General features: G+C 35.2%; 2 protein-coding genes across 7 annotated transcripts; one reads left to right on the plus strand and one right to left on the minus strand.

Annotated features, from left to right (window-relative positions):
* Positions 1–1,135: 1,135 nt before the first annotated feature.
* On the minus strand, positions 1,136–4,913 carry LOC111055566 (40S ribosomal protein S20). Its single transcript, XM_039438715.1, has 4 exons — positions 4,528–4,913; positions 3,882–3,981; positions 2,693–2,914; positions 1,136–1,244 (listed from the first exon to the last, which is right to left on the minus strand). The coding sequence occupies exons 1-4, from the start codon at positions 4,528–4,530 to the stop codon at positions 1,210–1,212; spliced, it is 360 nt and encodes a 119-aa protein (XP_039294649.1). The 5' UTR covers positions 4,531–4,913; the 3' UTR covers positions 1,136–1,209.
* On the plus strand, positions 4,887–19,339 carry LOC111055563 (nuclear transcription factor Y subunit alpha). 6 transcript variants are annotated; one of them, XM_039438705.1, is made up of 9 exons: positions 4,887–5,022; positions 6,347–6,442; positions 9,666–9,830; positions 11,393–11,522; positions 12,440–12,606; positions 13,490–13,675; positions 15,908–16,017; positions 17,412–17,505; positions 18,446–19,338. In XM_039438705.1, exons 2-9 carry the CDS (start codon positions 6,365–6,367, stop codon positions 18,515–18,517), a joined length of 1,002 nt encoding a protein of 333 aa, XP_039294639.1. In that variant the 5' UTR covers positions 4,887–5,022; positions 6,347–6,364; the 3' UTR covers positions 18,518–19,338. The 6 variants fall into 6 exon arrangements, with proteins under 6 accessions (XP_039294639.1, XP_039294642.1, XP_039294644.1 ...); XM_039438707.1 differs by lacking the exon at positions 4,887–5,022 and adding an exon at positions 5,055–5,391; XM_039438706.1 differs by lacking the exon at positions 4,887–5,022 and adding an exon at positions 5,434–5,605.
* The last annotated feature ends 530 nt before the right edge of the window (positions 19,340–19,869 follow it).

The raw sequence follows: 19,869 nt of genomic DNA on the forward strand, positions 1-19,869 counted from the left end.
TGTGTTTTGCTTTAGAGTCCATGATTCAACACCATACAATAGTACTGAGTACACATAGCACTTCAGTAATCGAATCTTCGTATGCAAGGTGAGGTCATGGCTCGCATACTGGTGTCCTAATGTAATAATAGCATACGGGCCTTAGAATAGTTGAGCTCAGTTCTTTTTCCAGTTTTGTAAATGAATTTTATAAACAGTAGGGGTTTCTTTACACTTTACGCTGAAATACGTCCTACCTTCTGATATTAAATCCATGCTACGAATCTGTCCCGTTCACATTCATAGCTTGCGAGATGGGACGTATTTCAGCGTAGCGTAGCTATAGTGAGGTCCACGTTATAATGGCAGTGGATAAAGATAGAAGAATAGCGATACCGATTCTCTGCATTAATTATATTTCTACACTGAAAAACATAATTGGCATCGTTGTGGACCTAGAAAAGGATAGTACCACCGGCTTTGTCGAATGATAAACTAGGATAGCAAAACCAAAGTTGATCAAATACTGTCATTATAACGTGGACCGCACAATAGGTGTGAAGATACCCTAATGTCCTCATTAAGTTCAACATTGGGACACCAGGAATCAAAGAGAGTCAATGGGCACTTGCCCCTTCTTATTGCGTTACCGTACATTACACTAGGAATATAAATTTATTTCGATTTGTATCGTACTCAATAGCTTCCAATCAAGTTTCTTGTTTCTCAAGCCTTATGAAAATATATTATGTCATCTGCTAATACCAGAGATAATACACAGACTGTAGAATGAATTTTTATGAAAATATATTTGAAGCAAACGGGAACAATAGTAGCGTCCACTAGCTGTCGCGAGAACACGGAATTGGAAATGCCATAAAAATTTGATTCCAGACATTTCCAATACACTAGACAGCTGGAGAAGACTGCTATTGTTCCTGGTGTATACATTGCTCTAAGATATTTCCTGGTACCAAAATATTTAAAACTGGTTTAATTCATATCTAGTTGACAGTGATGATTTTCCAACTATTTCTGCATGTATCTGATCAACAGAAACACGTTTCCTTACCTTATTGACTTGAAGCAGCATTCAAAACCAGCACTATACTAGACTTATTACGAAATGGAACAGGTTGAAACAGCAAGTAAACCATTTTTCAGATGTTTTCCATTTTTTTTATTGAACAATTTCAGGTGTCGATAAAAAAATAATAATGAGAACACAGTTTACGAATCGGCGATTGTCACCTCGACCTCAACACCTGCAAAAAATAAAGAAATACTGGATTGATTTTTGAAAATATTACCTATTGAAAAAATAAATTAATTGAGAATAAATAGCTATCTATAACTCATGCAGGTCGTGTTTTCTAATTTTCTTCTGGATTAGAAAACTTCACCTGCATCACTCTTTTCTTGGAAAGCTAGTTGAAGTTTCCAGAGAATAATAATTTTTTCTCACGTAATATTATAATATTTCTTATCACGTGCACATACATTCATACCATATTTACATCTTAATCATTATGATGCCTATTTTCTGAAATTTGGAAAACATTGCGAAACAAATACAAACAGGTAGAATATGAGAACCATTATACTAAATGTATGATGAACATTATATGCACTTCAACAGAATCATAGACATTTTTCACAAAGAGACTCTCATAAATGAAAACCTACCACAGATACTCTAATCAACTTCCTCAGAAGACAAACTATAAGAGTGGAATTTATTTCGCGCTTCAATAAAATGCAGTGGCCTAATGGGGGGAGTCTATTCCACTTTTAGATTTTCTCATAAGATGCCATGCATCCTATAAATGCATTCCTCGCGTCTATTCCACTCATATAGTTGAGACCTTAAGATAAATATACCTCCACACGTATTGATTGGCCTTCAGTCTTCCTGCCGACCACACAGACCGAAGGCACATCTCTCACGTTAGTCACAATACTTCACATTGTTGCTTATGACGCAACACACACTGATTAGTCATTACAATTAGACATGTCTTCATAAGCAACTATGAGAAGTATTGTGACTGAACGTGTCTGATCATGTCTTGACTAACTGGTGTGCGCCTAGCCTAAGGTATTAAGACACTTAATTTAAAGAGAAGTATAAAAATAGATACATTTTATGTATTTATCTACCTTCTCCGCCTCATTATGTATGACCTGTATGTTGAATACAGTAATAAGTTTCAATCTCTTGTTGTCACCTTTTGGTTTATCAAATAAGAAAGTAATGGAGTAGTAATACTTTTGAATCTCTTAACACCTTCTGGTTTATCAAAATTAATTATGGTTAATTAAAAAATAAAAATGCCACTTAATTCTATGATCTGCAACTTTTCAGAATTGGAGACTTTTGATTCCACTGTTTTTTGGTTCATCCAACTTCAATTCCATATATGATATTAACTTATTTTTTCAATGATTTAGACTATATTATATAAATATTGTAGTAACATTTGTAATGTACCTATTTATGATGTGATGTTTATGTCTTGTGTTAATATTGTATTATATACGATGCATAACATGAAAAATAAAATTGAATTGAAAATAGAAAAGAATGGAATAGTAATACGTTTAAATCTCTCTCACCGTTTGGTTTATAGAATTAGAAACTTATGGAGTTTAAGTTAAATAGCCAATTTCATAAATTAAAGAAACGATTCAGTATTAATTTTTGTTAACGCACCTGGCTCGATACTGATAGAAGTGATCTGCTTAACAATTTCGGCGGGTGAGTGGAGATCGATGACTCGCTTGTGAATGCGCATCTGGAAGCGATCCCACGTCTTGGACCCCTCACCACAGGGTGTCTTACGGGTCGTAATGCGCAGAATCTTGGTGGGCATGCGCACTGGTCCCTTCACACGCAGCTTCTGCTTCTTCACGCTCTCAATCAGATCGGAGCACACTGCAAAGTAAAACAAACAAAATACATGACAAAGTGGAATACAAACTAGAATACAGTGACCCCTACAGGGTTGAATCATACAAAGCCAGTGAGTCTCCGTGTGCAGGAAGTGAAGATATTTGAGGGGGTGCTTTGGGCAAAGCTTGTGAACCTGCCGTTTTACTCCCCGCTGGTAATGGATGGAGAAAACTGAATTACTGAACCACAAAATGAAATTAAAACAAACTTGAATAGAAGGTTTATAAGGTTGAATCCGTGTTTGACCCACTATGAGATGAGACTTGTGAAATAAACAAAATTTATTAATTTGAATTCAAGTGTACATGGCAAAATCCTTGATAAGATTAGCCTACTATGAGATTTTACTGTCAACATTCCAATGTTTCTTAGAGATGAGATACTGTTCGATTCACTTTACAATCAACATCCTTATATGTTTTCTATTTATTTATTTTTTGATAGAAGTAAATCTCCCAATGGACAATTAACAAGAAACAAACGTATGAAATGACTCATCTCAACTCCAATCCTATATTTGGTCTAAGAATCCAAGGCGGCTGTCTCATCAGCAGTCAGCTTCACCTTGTGAACGACCAATATCAGTGTTGCCAGATGGTGTAAAATTTTGGATTCCTCGTGCAAGTTCATTTATCTATATATATTTTTGGAACGCAAAACCACCAGCGTTGTAAGGGTATTCTGACCAGATTTGATGCATGTATGTGCATGTGTAGATAGATAGTGCAAGAGCAGATAAAGATACACACTGAACGCAATCAGAAATGCAAGCATTCATTCTGAATGTTCCTGTTGCACTATCTATATGTTGTTTCTCATCTGAGCGCTTGGTCAAGCATGACCACGCCTACACTTGCACATATAAACAGTCAATGTGTTGATAAATTTACATAAAAAGCAGAGTATGTTACATTGACATGTTTTATATAAATAGTTTACAATAAATTACCTTTCTCCAAGCTCTTGATGTTCTTGGATGTAAGGGTGATTCGGATTCTGTGGGCCTGGGGTGCTTCACCCACTGGCTTTTCAACATCCTTGAAATTACTCTGCAAGTAAAAAATGAAATAAATTATAAGAATGAACGATATAATTCACATATATAAGAAAGTGATAAAGTAATAAAGGGTAGATACAGAAAAAAACCGATCACAAAAAATAATGTAGGATCAATGATTGAGTGTTGGTTTAAATTTGGTACGATCATGAATCATGCTGATGCTATTTAAATATTTATTATGCTATTTATTTATTTTTATCAGAATATGGACAAATTGGAGCATACAGGTATAAATATCCATGTAGTTAGCAATATTATAATAATTGACATGCGTTCAAATGACTTGTATACATAACCTAAACTCTTTGATCACATCATAACTACAATGTTTTTCAAGGAAAAAAGCAAATTTTGATCACATATTTATGATAAGAGTGAGTAAATATCATAAAGAATACGTTTTAGAGCCAGAGTTTTAGAAATGTGAAGTTTACAAATATGAGACCACATGGTATGATAGGTTACAGATTTTGAACGATAGAATACAATGAAATTTCTATTTGTGAGGTTCAAAATTTATGTTGGAATTACTTACCATTTTTATCAGCTATTTAAAAAAAGCAATCAACCTAGCTACTGGTCGAGAATAACCAATTTCTCAATCAGAAAATGGTCAGCGCTGTTCCAGTAGAGACCACGTACTGCAAAATGGCGGTAGAAGAACCGGAATTGGAAAGGGTGTCTAAATATTGAGAACATAAGCATTACAGCCTTTTTGATAATATCTTCAAAAATATATTTTCTATTTTGGGACAAAAAAATTGATATAGCTCAAATTTCAAATTTTGAATATACATTTTCAGTTTCTAATGCACTTTTCAATGCTTTTCAATAACATTTATATATAAACTAGCCTCCAAGAAGGTTGGTTGATAAGACCCTGTTTGAGGCTAGTTCTCATCGACCAAAGTCGTGCGTTTCTGTAGGGCGAGCCAGTAGAAAGCCAATACCAAGAGCTGTACATTCGCCTTTCATTGGTGATACAATTTCCGACCAATCATTGGGAATACGGCCGTCGAAAATATCCAATGTAAGTCCACAAATTATAAAACAACTTTAGTGGTCATTATACTGTATCGGGCCGGCAAAATTTGACTTGGCTTTTCAAATTTTGCAACTTATTCAGTTTACATTGCACTTTGCAGCCCAGTAGAATTTTTCAACGACCAGAAATATCAGTAGCCATGTTTGTTTGTGAAATTATTAGCGTAATTTCCTGGGATTTCGCTTGCCTTGAGAATGTCTTTACATCCAGCATTCCGTTCAAACAAAATAGAAGATCTATAATTTTTTTAAAACTTCACAACAATGTTACAAGATGCATTTTAACTGCTTTTTTCAAATTAGCCTTTGCACAAAATTTTTGTTCAAGGAATACGGGTTCAAGACACAGTCTCAGGTACACGTCAGTTTATAATCCTTGCTACTTCATCAATAGGTCGCATATAAATAAAGATAGTGACCAAAGTTTCCATTGTCAAGTTTACAAATAATTTTTAACAATCTTAAATGTTCGGCAACTTGCTCTTTTATCAGTGATACTTTCTTCAATCAATTGGAATTGAAATGAATCTCAATCAAAATCAAACCAGATTATGTCAACGATCTGTTTTGTAAGTATAGGTTATGTTCAAATTTTCAAAACATTGAACATCTCTGAGTTTTAATATTTCATGAATAAACATTTCTCAATCATTCATTGCATAGTTCATTGCTGATTCATAATTTCATCATTGTAATGTCAGTAAAAATAAGTGTCTTTGCTTATGCAAGTTTTCAGATACGGTACAAAACTAGGTACTAGAAGTGATCAAAATCACATAAAATAAGAAACTAGGACAATAATAAATGCTCTGATGTAATTTACGAGTTTGAAATCCAAGTTATCTCTTGTCAATGACTTTTTAATCAACTTAATATAGATTCGTTAGTCAACCAACGATAATTATTGATAAGACAGTACTGATAACAGGCCAAACTCTCTATAATTGGTACAATAATTCATATTGTGTTTTGAAGCATAAAAATGTGATCACCTGAATCAGTCTTTCATAATAAAATTACTGGAGTACAAAGTTAAACCTACTCCAAGCTTTAGTTCTAGTTAGGTTACTTAATAATTGTAGATTATTGTAATCCCATGCCAAGTTAGTTGAACAAATTAAAGTAGTAAACATTTAGGGTTGAGCTTCTCAAAAATATTGAGACGAAATCAATATTTATAATAAGCGTACGTTAAGTTTGTAAGTATTTTTCATTAGATTTTGAGTACCGTACTCTAGCTTATATTCAACTTCTGTAGCCTATTAAAATCTGACAACCTGTGATAATTATTGTTCCTCTTTTATTTTTAGAGAATTCGCTAAGTTGAAATGGAACAACAGCTGACGGGAGAACGTCAAATGACTGTCATGCAAGTTCCCACAACTGCCGGTGGTCAACAAGTCCAGGTAAAAATTCTGTAAAAAGAAAAATTCAGTTTCGTTTTAAATCTTTAAAGCTAGCTTGTTTGTCAGTAAAATCAGTTAATCTTATAAAGAAACATCTTCATTGTTATTTGTGGTAGAGTGGACATTACTGATCCAAACTTTGCCACGTCATTAAATAAGAAAGTCTATTCAATCGCCACGTCATCATTCTATTCTAAAATGTTTTTGGGGAAATAAATCTATTTCATTTCAATGAAGCTAATTTATAACTTAATACTTTCTTTATCATCATCTACCATAAAGAATGCAATCTTATAGATATGTGTTGAATCACAGCATCTTTAGTAAAGCTTCTATTATCCAGTTTAACTCTTATATTTGTACTGTATTTTTATATTCGTAGTTCGCATTGGGTTCAATTCGCTTTTTTAAAACATTGTGGGTCAATCAAAATCATAACACCTCTATCTCTGCTTGTATATTTTCTTCAACTGTTTTGTGAAACTTGGAAGATCTGGTAAACCTAAAGGGTCAAAACATAATAGATTGGCGAAGGTAGAGTGTAGTAAATAATACATGTAATCAAATATGTCAGAACATAGTGGAGAGGCGAAAGTAGAGGGTAGCAGAGAAGGTAGCTGAGAGTGTTGAAACGTAATGCATGCATTCAAATGTCCCCTCTTCCATCTGCCTTCACCGCTCCACTAGGTTTCGACTCATTGGAATACTAAATAATTAAATTCATTCACTCTCAGCAATTCTATAGCCTTCTCCACTATAGGCTACCTCCGCCGCTCTAATGTATTTTTATCCGAAATAAGAGTTTCTTCTTCTTCTTAGGGTGCCTAAGAACTAAATAAGAATTTACATAAGAACTTTAAGAGTTTACATAAACTTTAATTCAGCTACTTTATTAATAATTGCATATTGATCACTACAGTAAGACTACATAATGCTCATTGCTTTCTATACTTATAAAATTCTTGAATTACTCAAGATTTCTGTGAGGTATTTTGACAGTATTGGCAGAAAAATTTAGTTCAATAACATGAATCTCATAGGAAATGCCAAGCACTAATCGCCCGTTACTTTCTGTCTCTACTGAATTTAATTTAAAATTACTTCTAATACTGTTTTTGGTGAAATATAGTGATGTTTGTCCGTAATGAAACACTAGAATCATCTAATAATAACTTATCATGAATTTATTAAAAAATCATATACATGTTTCATCATCTAAGATTTAAAAGATGATACCATAGGTATTGAAGCATATATGTTACTTTTAAATAAATTCTAGATATTTATTCATTTATAAAAATATTCATTTATTGTATAAAATACCATAATCATAATACAATTATGACATTGGAGGAAAAACTAGGCTGAGCCTGTACTATTTCTCTCCAAAAATTTTGATAAAATGTCAATGTTGTACAAAAGATAAGGTTATGTAATCACACACTGCTTCGTTACTTGATTTTCGGTCCAGGAATGATGATTTAAAATTTTGAAGGTTGATATTATTAGGCAATATTCTAGTGTTTCATCAATGTTTGTGTAATTTTATTGGCTTTTGTGGTGGAATTAAAATGTTATTTGTTATTTTATGTTAAGTCCATAAGGCGGGAATAAAACCCTCAGGGACATGTCAAGAGAACACAAAAGAAACATGAAGAAACAAGTAGGACAGTCAACCCACTTGTCCAAAAGAAAACAAAACAAATAAAAGAAAAGTAATCAAAAATATGCGTTTGCCAAGAGCTGCAGTCCAGCATGATATAATCATGGAGTGAGTACAAAGGATTTTCCAATAATGAGCCTTTCAAGGCCCTCCGAAATTTGCTGGCAGCAGATTCCTAGCCATCACCGGCAGCTTGTTGAAGAGACTGACAGATAGATGGGCATACTATTCATTCATTAAATTTATTATTCATTCATTATTTATTCATCAACATTTACATAGTTTTTTTTGCAGTATACACTGTAAGAACAAGTGCCTCGTCGATAAAGAGGTGTTAACATCAGTCAAGTTTACTTGAATTCGAGTTTTGTTTAAAATGAATGTATTTTGCAAACTTTGAGTCAAGTCTACAAAAACAGAAACTTGAATCCATTATACCAATGTAGACCATCCTCCAAGTTTGAAAATAACTTGACAAACATATTGCTCATTGTGGCTTGTCCTCACTCACTTGCTGACTGTTTTGTGGAGTTCTGTTGAGGGGGTGTTGGCTGGAGAGTGGGCTCTCAAAACGTTGTTTCTATCGAATGTAAGATTATAAAATTCTGACGTGTCACGTCACATGCTGTGCAAGCTCTGCTCGATTATACTGCTTTATGTGACAAAATTAAATTCAACTAAACATAATAATATTTGTATCTGAACTGAACACATCATCTGTTTGCCAAGTTCCATTCAATTTGGTAGAATTTATAAGGACATCCAAAAATTGATGTGTGTGTAACTAGACTAATTATATACTTTATAGGTTATGGAAACTTGAATTCAACTAAACATGGTTTCAAGTTTTCAAAACCGTCCATCCAACTCAAACGTTAAAATAACAAAGTCAAGTAAACTTAAATGTAAACATGACTTAAGTGTTGCATGTATTGTGTGTGTCTCAAACTGCGGACAGACTTATGCGCTCCGAAGACGCACATTTCACTTTTCATCACCTGTTATTATACTAATTATAACTGTATCCTACTGTTTCTGTACAAATACATATACAATAAGCTTGCAGTGCTCAGTATTAGTACAGAAATAGTAAAATATAGGCTTGATATAATAAGCATGGCATCACATGATGAAAAGTGAAATGTGCGTGTTCGTGACGTTTAAGACTGTACGCTCCTTTAGGCTGGGCGTACACCGGTTAGTCTACACAAGACTAGTGACGTTTAGTCACAATACTTCACATAGTTGCTTATGAAGACAAGTCTAATTGCAATGACTAATCAGTGTGTGTTGCGTCATAAGCAACAATGTGAAGTATTGTGACTAAACGTGTCTTGACTAACTGGTGTGCGCCTAGCCTCAAGCCGCAAACAGACTCAAGCGCCACGAACATGCGCATTTCACTTTTCAACAGCTGATTAAATCAGTATTTGTATAGAAAGATACGGATATAATAAGCATAGCATCACCTGATAGAAAGTGAAATGTGCATGTTCCTGGCGTTCAAGTTTGTACGCAGTTTTATGTGTTGAATGTTAGTAAATAGGCGGTTTCATACAGGTTGTGCAACTGGGCCAGGGTGCAGCCGGCGGACAAGTGCTACAGGGGGCAAACGGCCAGCAGATAGTGTTGCACCATTTGCCCCAAGCTGGCCAGACCATTCAGCTGGCCGCACAACCCGCGCAGACTCTGCAAATGTTGCAGACTGTGCCGACTGCCATACAGGTACACATGTCCTCCTGTGTGTAGTGTGCTTTAGATTTATACTTGCTGCAGATTGTGTTGCACCATTTGACCCAAACGGGCCAGACCCTGCAAATGTTGCAGAATGTGTTGCACCATTTGACCCAAACAGGCCAGACCCTGCAAATGTTGCAGATTGTGTTGCACCATTTGACCCAAACAGGCTAGACCCTGCAAATGTTGCAGATTGTCTTGCACATTTGACCCAAACTGGTCAACCCTGCAAATGTTGCAGAATGTGTTGCACCATTTGACCCAAACAGGCCAGACCCTGCAAATGTTGCAGATTGTGTTGTACCATTTGACCCAAACTGGCCAACCCTGCAAATGTTGCAGACTGTGCCCAGACTGTGTAAGACTGATGAATACCAGACCATATTGAGCGGTTTTTCAGGCGTTAACTCAATCAGCCGATCGGAGAGGTTAGGTTGGGTTAGGTCTGTAATCGCCTGAAAAACGCTTAATACGGTCTGGTCCTTAGGGCCGTTTGTAAAGTAAAAGCTCAAACTGAATTGGATCAGATTGTGGCTTGAACTCAAAATGAACCACTTTATAACAAACGATACTTGATAAGGACTTACTTGATACTTGATGTCTTCGTCCTTGACTAGGGGTACCAGACAGACTGTGTCAAAGGTTTTAAAATAAAACTTATATTATGATGTGTATGTATATTGTGCATGCTTCCCAGCTTGAATATTTTGCTGACTTGAATTTAATTTGTTGTCTTTTGACAATCACCTGTTGTAGTATAAACTCATTCATAATGTTTCATTACAATATACTTTGCTGTATCCTTCGATTTCTCATTTGACCAAATTTATTCATTCGTGAAGCCTCATCGTCTCTCTTGTTCTTGTAATTACTATGTAATCTTCACATCTTCATTAATCTTGTCTTCAATCTCTTTCTAAAATGTTATTTCTCATTACTTCCACATGGAATCATTTCTACTTTACATTTCTAAGTAAATGTTGCTATTGTCTATGCAAACCTTAGATTACAGCATTTTTTTATGGAGTACAGTGTTGCCAGATTTCACAGAATCCAGAAAGCCTGTGAGCTAATTATGTGAGACAATAGCGCATATCCAGCATGAAAATGACATCAGTGTGATCCTATTTTTATATTGAAATAACATTAGCCATAAAGCTATTTATAAAATTTGGGAGATGAGCTGCTCTGGGAGTTAGTCTGATGCTTACTCCCAGTCACAGCTATATGATTTGTAACTGTATTAATAAATAAATAAACAAACATTAAAGACATATTTTTCTTCTTTCAATCAATTGTAAGTGTATTAATAAATAAAAAAAAATTGCAGATATGGTTTTATCTTCTTAATTAATTTCTGTATTAGTAAATAAATAAACATTGAAGACATATTTTTCTTCTTTCAATCAATTGGATGTGGATTAATAAATAAAAAATATTGCAGATATGGTTTTATCTTCTTAATTAGTTTGATTTGTATTAATAGATAAATAAGGATTGCAGGCATGTTTTTGTGCTCTCAATTAATTGGATTTTTGTGTGTTTGCCAGGGTAATACAGGGCAAATAGTAATACAACAGCAGCAACCTCAGCTGATACAAACGGCAGACGGCCAGACGTTCATATTCCAGCCTCAAGTTATCGATAACACTGCCACTGTGCAACAGGCTCAGCCTACATGTAAGTGAAAACCCATTAAATTTATTATCTACTAGCAGGTAACCCGCAAGGGTCTAATCAATAACTTGACAAACTGAAAGCTTGACCTACTGAAATCTTGAAGAATTTAAAACAGTCCTACACCATCCTCGGTAAATAAAGATGCAAAATTTCAAGTTAATCAGCTGAGTAGTTGAGACGTGATGATGTGTCGTCATTCGTGAACTTCCTATCCCGTACGTGTATAAGCCAATTCGTTCCTTTATTATATTATAGATCAAGCTAGCAGAAGACTAAATCAGGACCTCCTGTATACTACCGGACCTGAGTCTAGAAAAAAATGGCTGCCGTATGTGGTGTTCTTATAGAAATTCCTACTGGGAAAAAATCACTAATCATCTGTTAGAGAGCGTCTCAGTTTGTCGAAATCTCAGTTCGTCTAGTTCCCGTTTAAAATATCAATGCCGGCCACCACCTACGGCGGCCATTTTTTTGTAGGCGCAGGTCCGGTATATAGGAAGTCCTGCTGAAATCTTCTGACAGGTAGTGGGAGATACTTTTGCTCACGTGTGCAGCGTAATTCAAAATAAGCTTGAGGTAACAGTGAAATTTGGAACATAATGGTCCTATACTATGTGATATCTTCTCAAGCTACCTTTTCTCCATGCTAATATTGAATACCAATAATTGTACAGCTTGGAAAATATTACAAGAACTAGTAATCTCTTATCAATGTGAAATCTTACCAATATTGATAATTTTTATTGACTGTTTAACGATAGCTTAGAACTCATTTCAAAGATTGGCACTTGTCAATATTATGCTATTAAAACCTCATGTTATTTTTTCTCTATGGTTTAATTAATTTATTACGTTTAATTATAGTCTTTTGTATCTGTTGAGTTTTTCATCTGACTGGGTATGGTGTGTGTTTTCAGTGATAAACCTAAACGGTCAAATCATCCAGGTGGCAGCAGCACCAGCAGCCGTGCAGGCCACGCCCACCCCCGCCCAGCCCACTCCCGTTGTGACCACACCCACCCCGACCACGCCCACCACCAACAGTGCCACGCCCAACGCCGCCAACTCACAGAACATTGTTATGGTCAGTACCTTACTAGTTACAATACAGCTTGACTAGTTGCTTGCATTAATGGTTTTCATGAAGGATGTGGTGTACTGGTTTTGAGTTATTTTCAGTTATTTTCCATCTCAACATTCACCTATATTTCGATCTCTATAGTGAGGTCTACGTTATAATGACAGTATTTGATCAACTTTGGTTTTGCTATCCTTTTCTATCATTCGACAAAGCCGGTGGTACTATCCTTTTCTAGATCCACAACGATGCCAATTATGTTTTTGACAGTGTAGAAATATAATTAATTAATGCAGAGAATTAGCATTGCTATTCTCCTATCTTTATCCACTGCCATTATAACGTGGACCTCACTATACATTCTTAGCTTCTCACTAGAGCTAGAGTGTGGATTCTAGGTATCTCTACCTCACTTCCTCATTTCTTAGTTGCAACAAATTCATGGGGGTCTACCAGTCTCTAGAGATTTGACTAACTCTTCACCAAGGCGCCTCAAGTCAAGAAGATACTTTAGACTTGATGAGCAGGAAGAAATAAGCAGTGTGAAGGAGTTATGGACCTCTACCTCCTCACTATTTGTTGAACCTAAGCCAACTTAAATTGGTTTTGAATAGAGTTTATGAATATAGTACTATACAAGAATCTACAAGTTCAAATCATATGTTTTTATTGTCGTTGACAAATAATTGTATTGACAGTCATAAAATCGGAACATAGTCCTTAGTCTAAAGCATCGATTACTTGGGTAAACAACAAAAATACAATTTGAAATTGAATGAAATAATACGACATTGCAATTCAATTCATATTTTGTTGAAGATCTTACAGATTACAGTTGCTCTTCCCATAAAATCTAATCAATTTATACTGTTTTGTTTGATTTTTGTAGGTAGTACCTGACCGGCAAAACGCAACTGCGTCACCAGGCTTCCCCCGCGTGCCACTTCCGCCCGGCCATGAGTTCCTGGAGGAGGAACCGCTCTACGTGAACGCCAAGCAGTATAAGCGGATACTGAAGCGACGGCAAGCGCGGGCCAAGCTAGAGCAAGAGGGCAAGATACCAAAGAGTCGGATGGTCAGTCTCTCTATATTAGCCTACCTAGTCGTATCATTTCCACTGTCTTTATAACGTTACTACATATTCTTTTGAGACCGCTGGAACCCCTTGAGAGGCGCTTCTGAAACAAACTGAAAAAATTCCAACTGTGATCAATCTATATTATGTATATTATGTCCTCATTCATACTCGGAAAAATCTTAGTAGTCTGCAGTTTAGAAGTGACGTGCATTCTTTGAACACTAGGCACAGTAGTCGCATCGATATACAGCACCAAAATAATAAAAATAATAATAATAATAATAATAATAATTCATTTATTTCACTGCATTTTTACAATAATTGGTAATACAAATACATACATTAAACATAATGGTTGAACATTACAGTTGGTAATACAAATACATACCTTAAGCATAATAATTGAACATAGATAATAATAGTAAGCATGTAACAGAAAAAACCACAGTGCATCCCTCTTTAGGCTAAACCTGTGTTGAGGGATGTCTCGCTCTCTAGTTGAGTCAACTTAATTATAATACAATAACAATTTTGAGGTATCAAACAATAAAGTAAATTTTATACAATAATCAGTGTGCTTTTCACAAGATGGGATTATGAATCTTTAACAATAAATTACATTTGAATGAAGACAGCAAAAAAATGTAAATAATATTACACCTCTATTAAAGATTGTCAAAGTCGCTCTACAGTTTTGAGATCACAGGGTAGACACAGTTTAATAAACTGTCTCCTCATATTTGTTGTATGTCTCAAAAGATGTACGGATGGCTGATTTCAAATCCTTTTTATAAATTGACCGAATTTTATGAGTGTCATAAGAATATATTGTGATAACAAATCCTAGCTTGTGACCTAACTGTAATTAGTTAAAACTGTAATTTAGTTATATGACTTTGTCAATGCTATATAATATGGCTTCCTGACAATAAATTATTATTATTATTATTATTATTATTACACAATAAATGTGTGCACTTGTAAATGTAAAAAGTGTGAACACCTCCGTAACAACCATTACTTTGTTCTACTGACTAACAGAGGAGCAATATTCATTGGGAAGTATGTGATTATCAATAGTATGAATGTTGGCAGTTCTGTAGAGAAGGAAATGATGAAGATTAAAGAGAAGGCAATAGAATGCTTTTGTCCTGTATTTTCTGCTCGTTCGATTGAAATTTTAACGTTTCAAATTCATTACACTTTACTATTTCTTGAGTTTAGAACTTCATTACACTGTCCATGAAGTCTATCTGTCCTATGAAGACTTCCTATAACTATAGTCATAGAAAGAAAAATGTATTCTCCTAAAGAATATAGACTTATTTTATTTTATTTTATTTATTTCATGTTACAAACAAAATACATTTCAAATAAAAAAATAATACACATTTTTTTCCATGCATGGGCAAAATGCCTGTTTGCAGGAAAGAGTCACAATCTGAATAGTTCATAATGACAATAGTTCATAATAAGTTAACATAATGAAATACATGACAATATATGTTAAAGATGGAAAAGATTGAAATGAGTGATGGAAAAATGAAGTATGCAATGAAGAAGAAGAAGAGAGAGAGAAAAATTAATGAGGGGCAGAAAACTCACTGTCAAGCCAAGAACAAGAGAAACGGATCAGAACAATGGCCAACCGACTCAGCATGCATTAAGGCTAGTCTTGTCAAAAAGTATAATTTGATTTAAGAAAATCTAAAATTCTTATCCTACCAACCTCCAAAAGCCATCTATTAATGTGGCGTTGTATACGCCTATCGACCGTGTTTAAATGTCTTTAATGTGTTGGGGGAGTTTTGAGTAAAGTATACTTGCTTTATAGAAGGAATTTGTTGTGTTTATTGATTTGAACACTCTAGGAATAACAATGCCACCGTTCACCGAGCTCCTGGTTGTGTAGCCATGTTGCACTTGAGCGAATATGTCTTGTTTATTCTTGTAGATGTGCATAAGTAGGGATCGAACATACAGCTGATTAATATTAAATACTTTAAACTCGTTAAATAGGGTTTCAGTAGGGTACCTACTATTTTTCTGTAACGCCGTTTTAATAATAGATTTTTGAGTCACTTCCAAGGGATTCGAGACAGTCTAATATATGACTATATCCTATGAAGATTGTATTTACCTTGCCGATGAAGTCTATCTTGTCTGTCTATGGATCTTGCAACTAAAATATGTGTTAATTCTTGTAATGTTTATTGATTTTTTTTTCAGAAATATTTACACGAATCCAGACACAAACACGCGATGAATAGGATACGAGGAGAGGGAGGTCGGTTCCACTCGGGATCTGTTAAAAACAGAATGAATGCTGTCAATATAACGTGAGTTCACATGAGTTTTCCTCATTATTTTTCAAAATAACTTTGGCCCGGTTGCACAACAGTCGGTTGAATTTTAACCGTGATTAATTTTACGAGAACCAATCAGAGAAGGCGTTTTTGAAAAGACGGCTTCTCTGATTGGTTCTCGTCGAATTAATCACGGTTAAAATTTAACCGGCTGTTGTGCAACCGGTACCTAGATTCGGTTCTCAGCTTGTGATTAACCAGAAATAATACTGTGTCCAATATCAATATTATGTTTTATTCACTTGACAGTCTGTGAACAAGTATAGAGTATTGTCAAAATATTATGCAATAAGGGCTGAGACACACTAGGCGTTTTTCAGACGAGTCGGTACGACAGGACTGGAAGCTCTCCGATTGACTGATTGGATTGGCGTTTTGTGAATCAGCGAATTATAGAGCTTCCTGTTTGTTTCAGTAATAATAAATTCATTTATTATTTAATAATTCATTGTACAAAACATTATAATCATAATATGATTATGACCATGGAGGAAAAACTAGGTTGAGTCTGTACCATTTTGAATAACAAAAAGTTTGCAGGTGTAGAGAACCTCAAGTATCTAGGATGCCCAATAAATGCCACTCGTAATAATACTTAAATAAAAGAAAGGATTCAAGCAGCTAATAGAGCTTACTATGCCAATGTGAGATTATTCAAAAGTAAGTTGGTCGGCAGGAGCACCAAGATAACAATATATAAAACATTGGTGCGTCCAGTGGCAACATATGCGGCGGAAACTTGGGTGATGAATATGGCTGATGAAAATGCTTTAAAAATCTTTGAAAGATCCATATTAAAAAGAATTTACGGTCCTGTTCAGGTTAATGAGCAGCAATGGCGAATAAGAAAATATGAAGAAATAGAAACATTAATAAAAGGAGAAAGTATAGTACGCTTCGTTAAGGCCCAAATAATAAGTTGGTTGGGGCATGTGATGAGGATGAGTGCGGCTAGAATGCCCAAAATAGTATTCAATAGCAAGTTGCAGACGAAAAAAGGTAGGCCAAGGAACAGGTGGGTGGACCAAGTGATGAAGATGGGGGTGACAGGATGGAAAGAAAGAACCATGAACAGAGAAGAATGGAGGCGTGTTGTGAAGGAGGCCAGAGCTCACCTAAGGCTGTAGCGCCAGATAAAGAAGTCTGTACCATTTATGGCCCAAATTTTGGTAAAAAGTTGATTAACTCCTATGTCGTCTAATTGAAATTGAATTGAATTCAACAGTTCGCAGCATCAGACAACTTGGTATTCCTAGTGTTTTTACATTGTTAACACAACGAATTTGTCAACATATTTATTTCCTCTAGTATATTTAATATTATAATAGTGAATTTGATTGTTAATTTTGTAATTTGTTTTTCAACAGGCAACAACAGCTTTTCCAGGGAAGGTTACAAGGGATCCCAGTTTCGTCATCGGGATCAGTTGGGAATTCCCTTAGTGCGTCGTTAATAATTGAAGTGAGTATCTATAATAAATGTTATTCATCAATAATAAACATTTTCAATTGATACTTCCTACATTTAATTGAAGCAATACAATAAGCTTGACTCTAGCCATATTGATACGTATATTATTGTTTAATTATTCAGTTTATCGATTGATATATTGTATATTGTGTTTTATTTGTGGGACCAGACTTTCCCAAAGCATGCTTCTTCTGTCAAGTGTTGATTATGTCATCCAGGAAAGATAGCATAAGTAGATATCCCACGGTATAGGTCGTTGGTGTTTCACATTTCAACCCGTTTTTTGTTAAATCAAGCTGATTACAGTAGACTCATGTCTATTATTACTGTTTTGTTCTGGTGAGTGGTGAGAGTGTAAGGCTAAACTCACACTTACGTGACTCAGGTCGAGAAGAGACTCGACTCTAGTCGAGAGCATGTGTTTCCAAATGGTGACAGTCGCGGAGACTAGAATCGACTGGTCTGAGTGTCACCATTTGAAAACACATGATCTGTCAACTAGAGTCGAGTCTCTTCTCGACCTGAGTCGCGTAAGTGTGAGTTGAGCCTATAGGTGCGTACAGACTTTCGCTCTGCTCCGCAAACCGAACGTCACTCCAGCAGAGCGATTGATGATCGACCGGCGAGCAACAGTGGTTCGACCGGGGAACGCGAGAAGATCTAACATCTTCCATAACGTTCATGATGGGTGCGTGGGCGGTGCGACTGTGGTTCGATGGTGGTACGAGAGCGGTACGAGGGAGGAGCGTGCTCGGTGCTGGTTGGAAGCGCGAATATGTGTACGCAGCTTAAGAACGGCACAGTATGAGACACTACAAGTGTCACATTATAGATTCACGAAAAATGCTATCTTTTCTCTATGATTGAACTTAATAATCCTAACTTAATTTTTGTGTTTAATTAAATTAATAATCCTAACTTAATTTTTCAGCGTTCCGGAGGTTCCATACTACCAGACCTGATGAACGACCCGCTGTGTGTAGTGGCGGAAGATGGTCACTGACCCTTACTCTAGCCCCCCCACCCCCTCATTTCCATCCCCCTGTAAATACCATCTCACCTACTATTTATTATGAATCGCCGATACTTGTAAATACGAGAACTGTCACATACCCGTGTACATAGTCATAACATTCTTCATTTCTTACGCCCTGATTTCTAATCGATTTCTGCTCTGTTAGGGAAAAAACAGAAAAAGAAAGAGACTCTCATAATAATCAATTATTTTTTGTGCCTGGCAGAGTAGAAATACGTTGGAAAGAAGGGGATTTCTAGGCTCGTTTAACGGCGCTGCTTTATCATATAAGGTTTACTTATATGGATCGTTTAATATATGTAAGGGGTGTCCTCTGAAAGATTCATTAATTTATTATTCATTAATACAGTTACTAATAATGAAGAAAATTCGTATGGCTTTTGTAATATAGATATGACTGTGCAAGAGTAACAGGCCTAGCCAAAAACTACTACTCTAATACCAAAAATGGTAGAATTCCCGAAAGATTTTTTTTTCAAATTTCAAATTCGAATTGAGTTTATTCACAAAATCATTACAAATGCAGTACATGTATAAATAATATAAAACACTTGTGCATTTTCTCCACATAGACAAGTCTGTGTGTGGGGAAAGAGTTCTAATGAAAGATAACTTGGAACTAAAAAGAGAATAATAAATATTTACAATATAACTTGAAAAATTTAAAAGTAAGATAGGTTATATCTTCTCTTCAGAGTTTCAGTCCGATTTTATGTCCAACTGATGTAACTAGATATTCTACAGATTGTAGACAGTTTAAAGGTGTAAGCAAAGTATAACATTGACAAAGTATATATATAACTTGTAAGCAAGTATTCATTTTCAAGACTGCAGCTAATTTTAATTTGACTAGACGTTGATAATAGACTTGCTTGTTTTGCAAATTAACCGATTGATTCCTTGAACAACGATCTCAGTTCGATCCGTGATCCATGATGACGTTATTCAACTTGCATTTTTCGTAAATCAACCGATTGATTCCTTAAACGAGGATCTTAGTTTGATCTGCGAACCATGATGATCGGAGTTCAAGTTGTGATACTGTTCAATTGTTCAATTCAATTGTTGTAAACAATAATTCAATTGTTTTGTTAACAATTCAATTGTTGTAAACAATTTTTAAATGATTAAAAAATAAGACACTAATGTCAAGACTAACTGTATTTGTTCAAAAACACACATTACAGAACCAAGTTTTATCTTGAGACCTGGTTTTGTAATGTTAAGTGTTTTTGAACACATATAGTGGTATTGACAACTTCAGGACCGGTCGCACAAAAGCTGGTTAAATTTTAATCGTAATTAACTCTACAAGAACC

The sequence above is a fragment of the Nilaparvata lugens genome, chromosome 12 (assembly GCF_014356525.2).
Source record: "Nilaparvata lugens isolate BPH chromosome 12, ASM1435652v1, whole genome shotgun sequence".
Classification (NCBI taxonomy): Eukaryota; Metazoa; Arthropoda; class Insecta; order Hemiptera; family Delphacidae; genus Nilaparvata; species Nilaparvata lugens.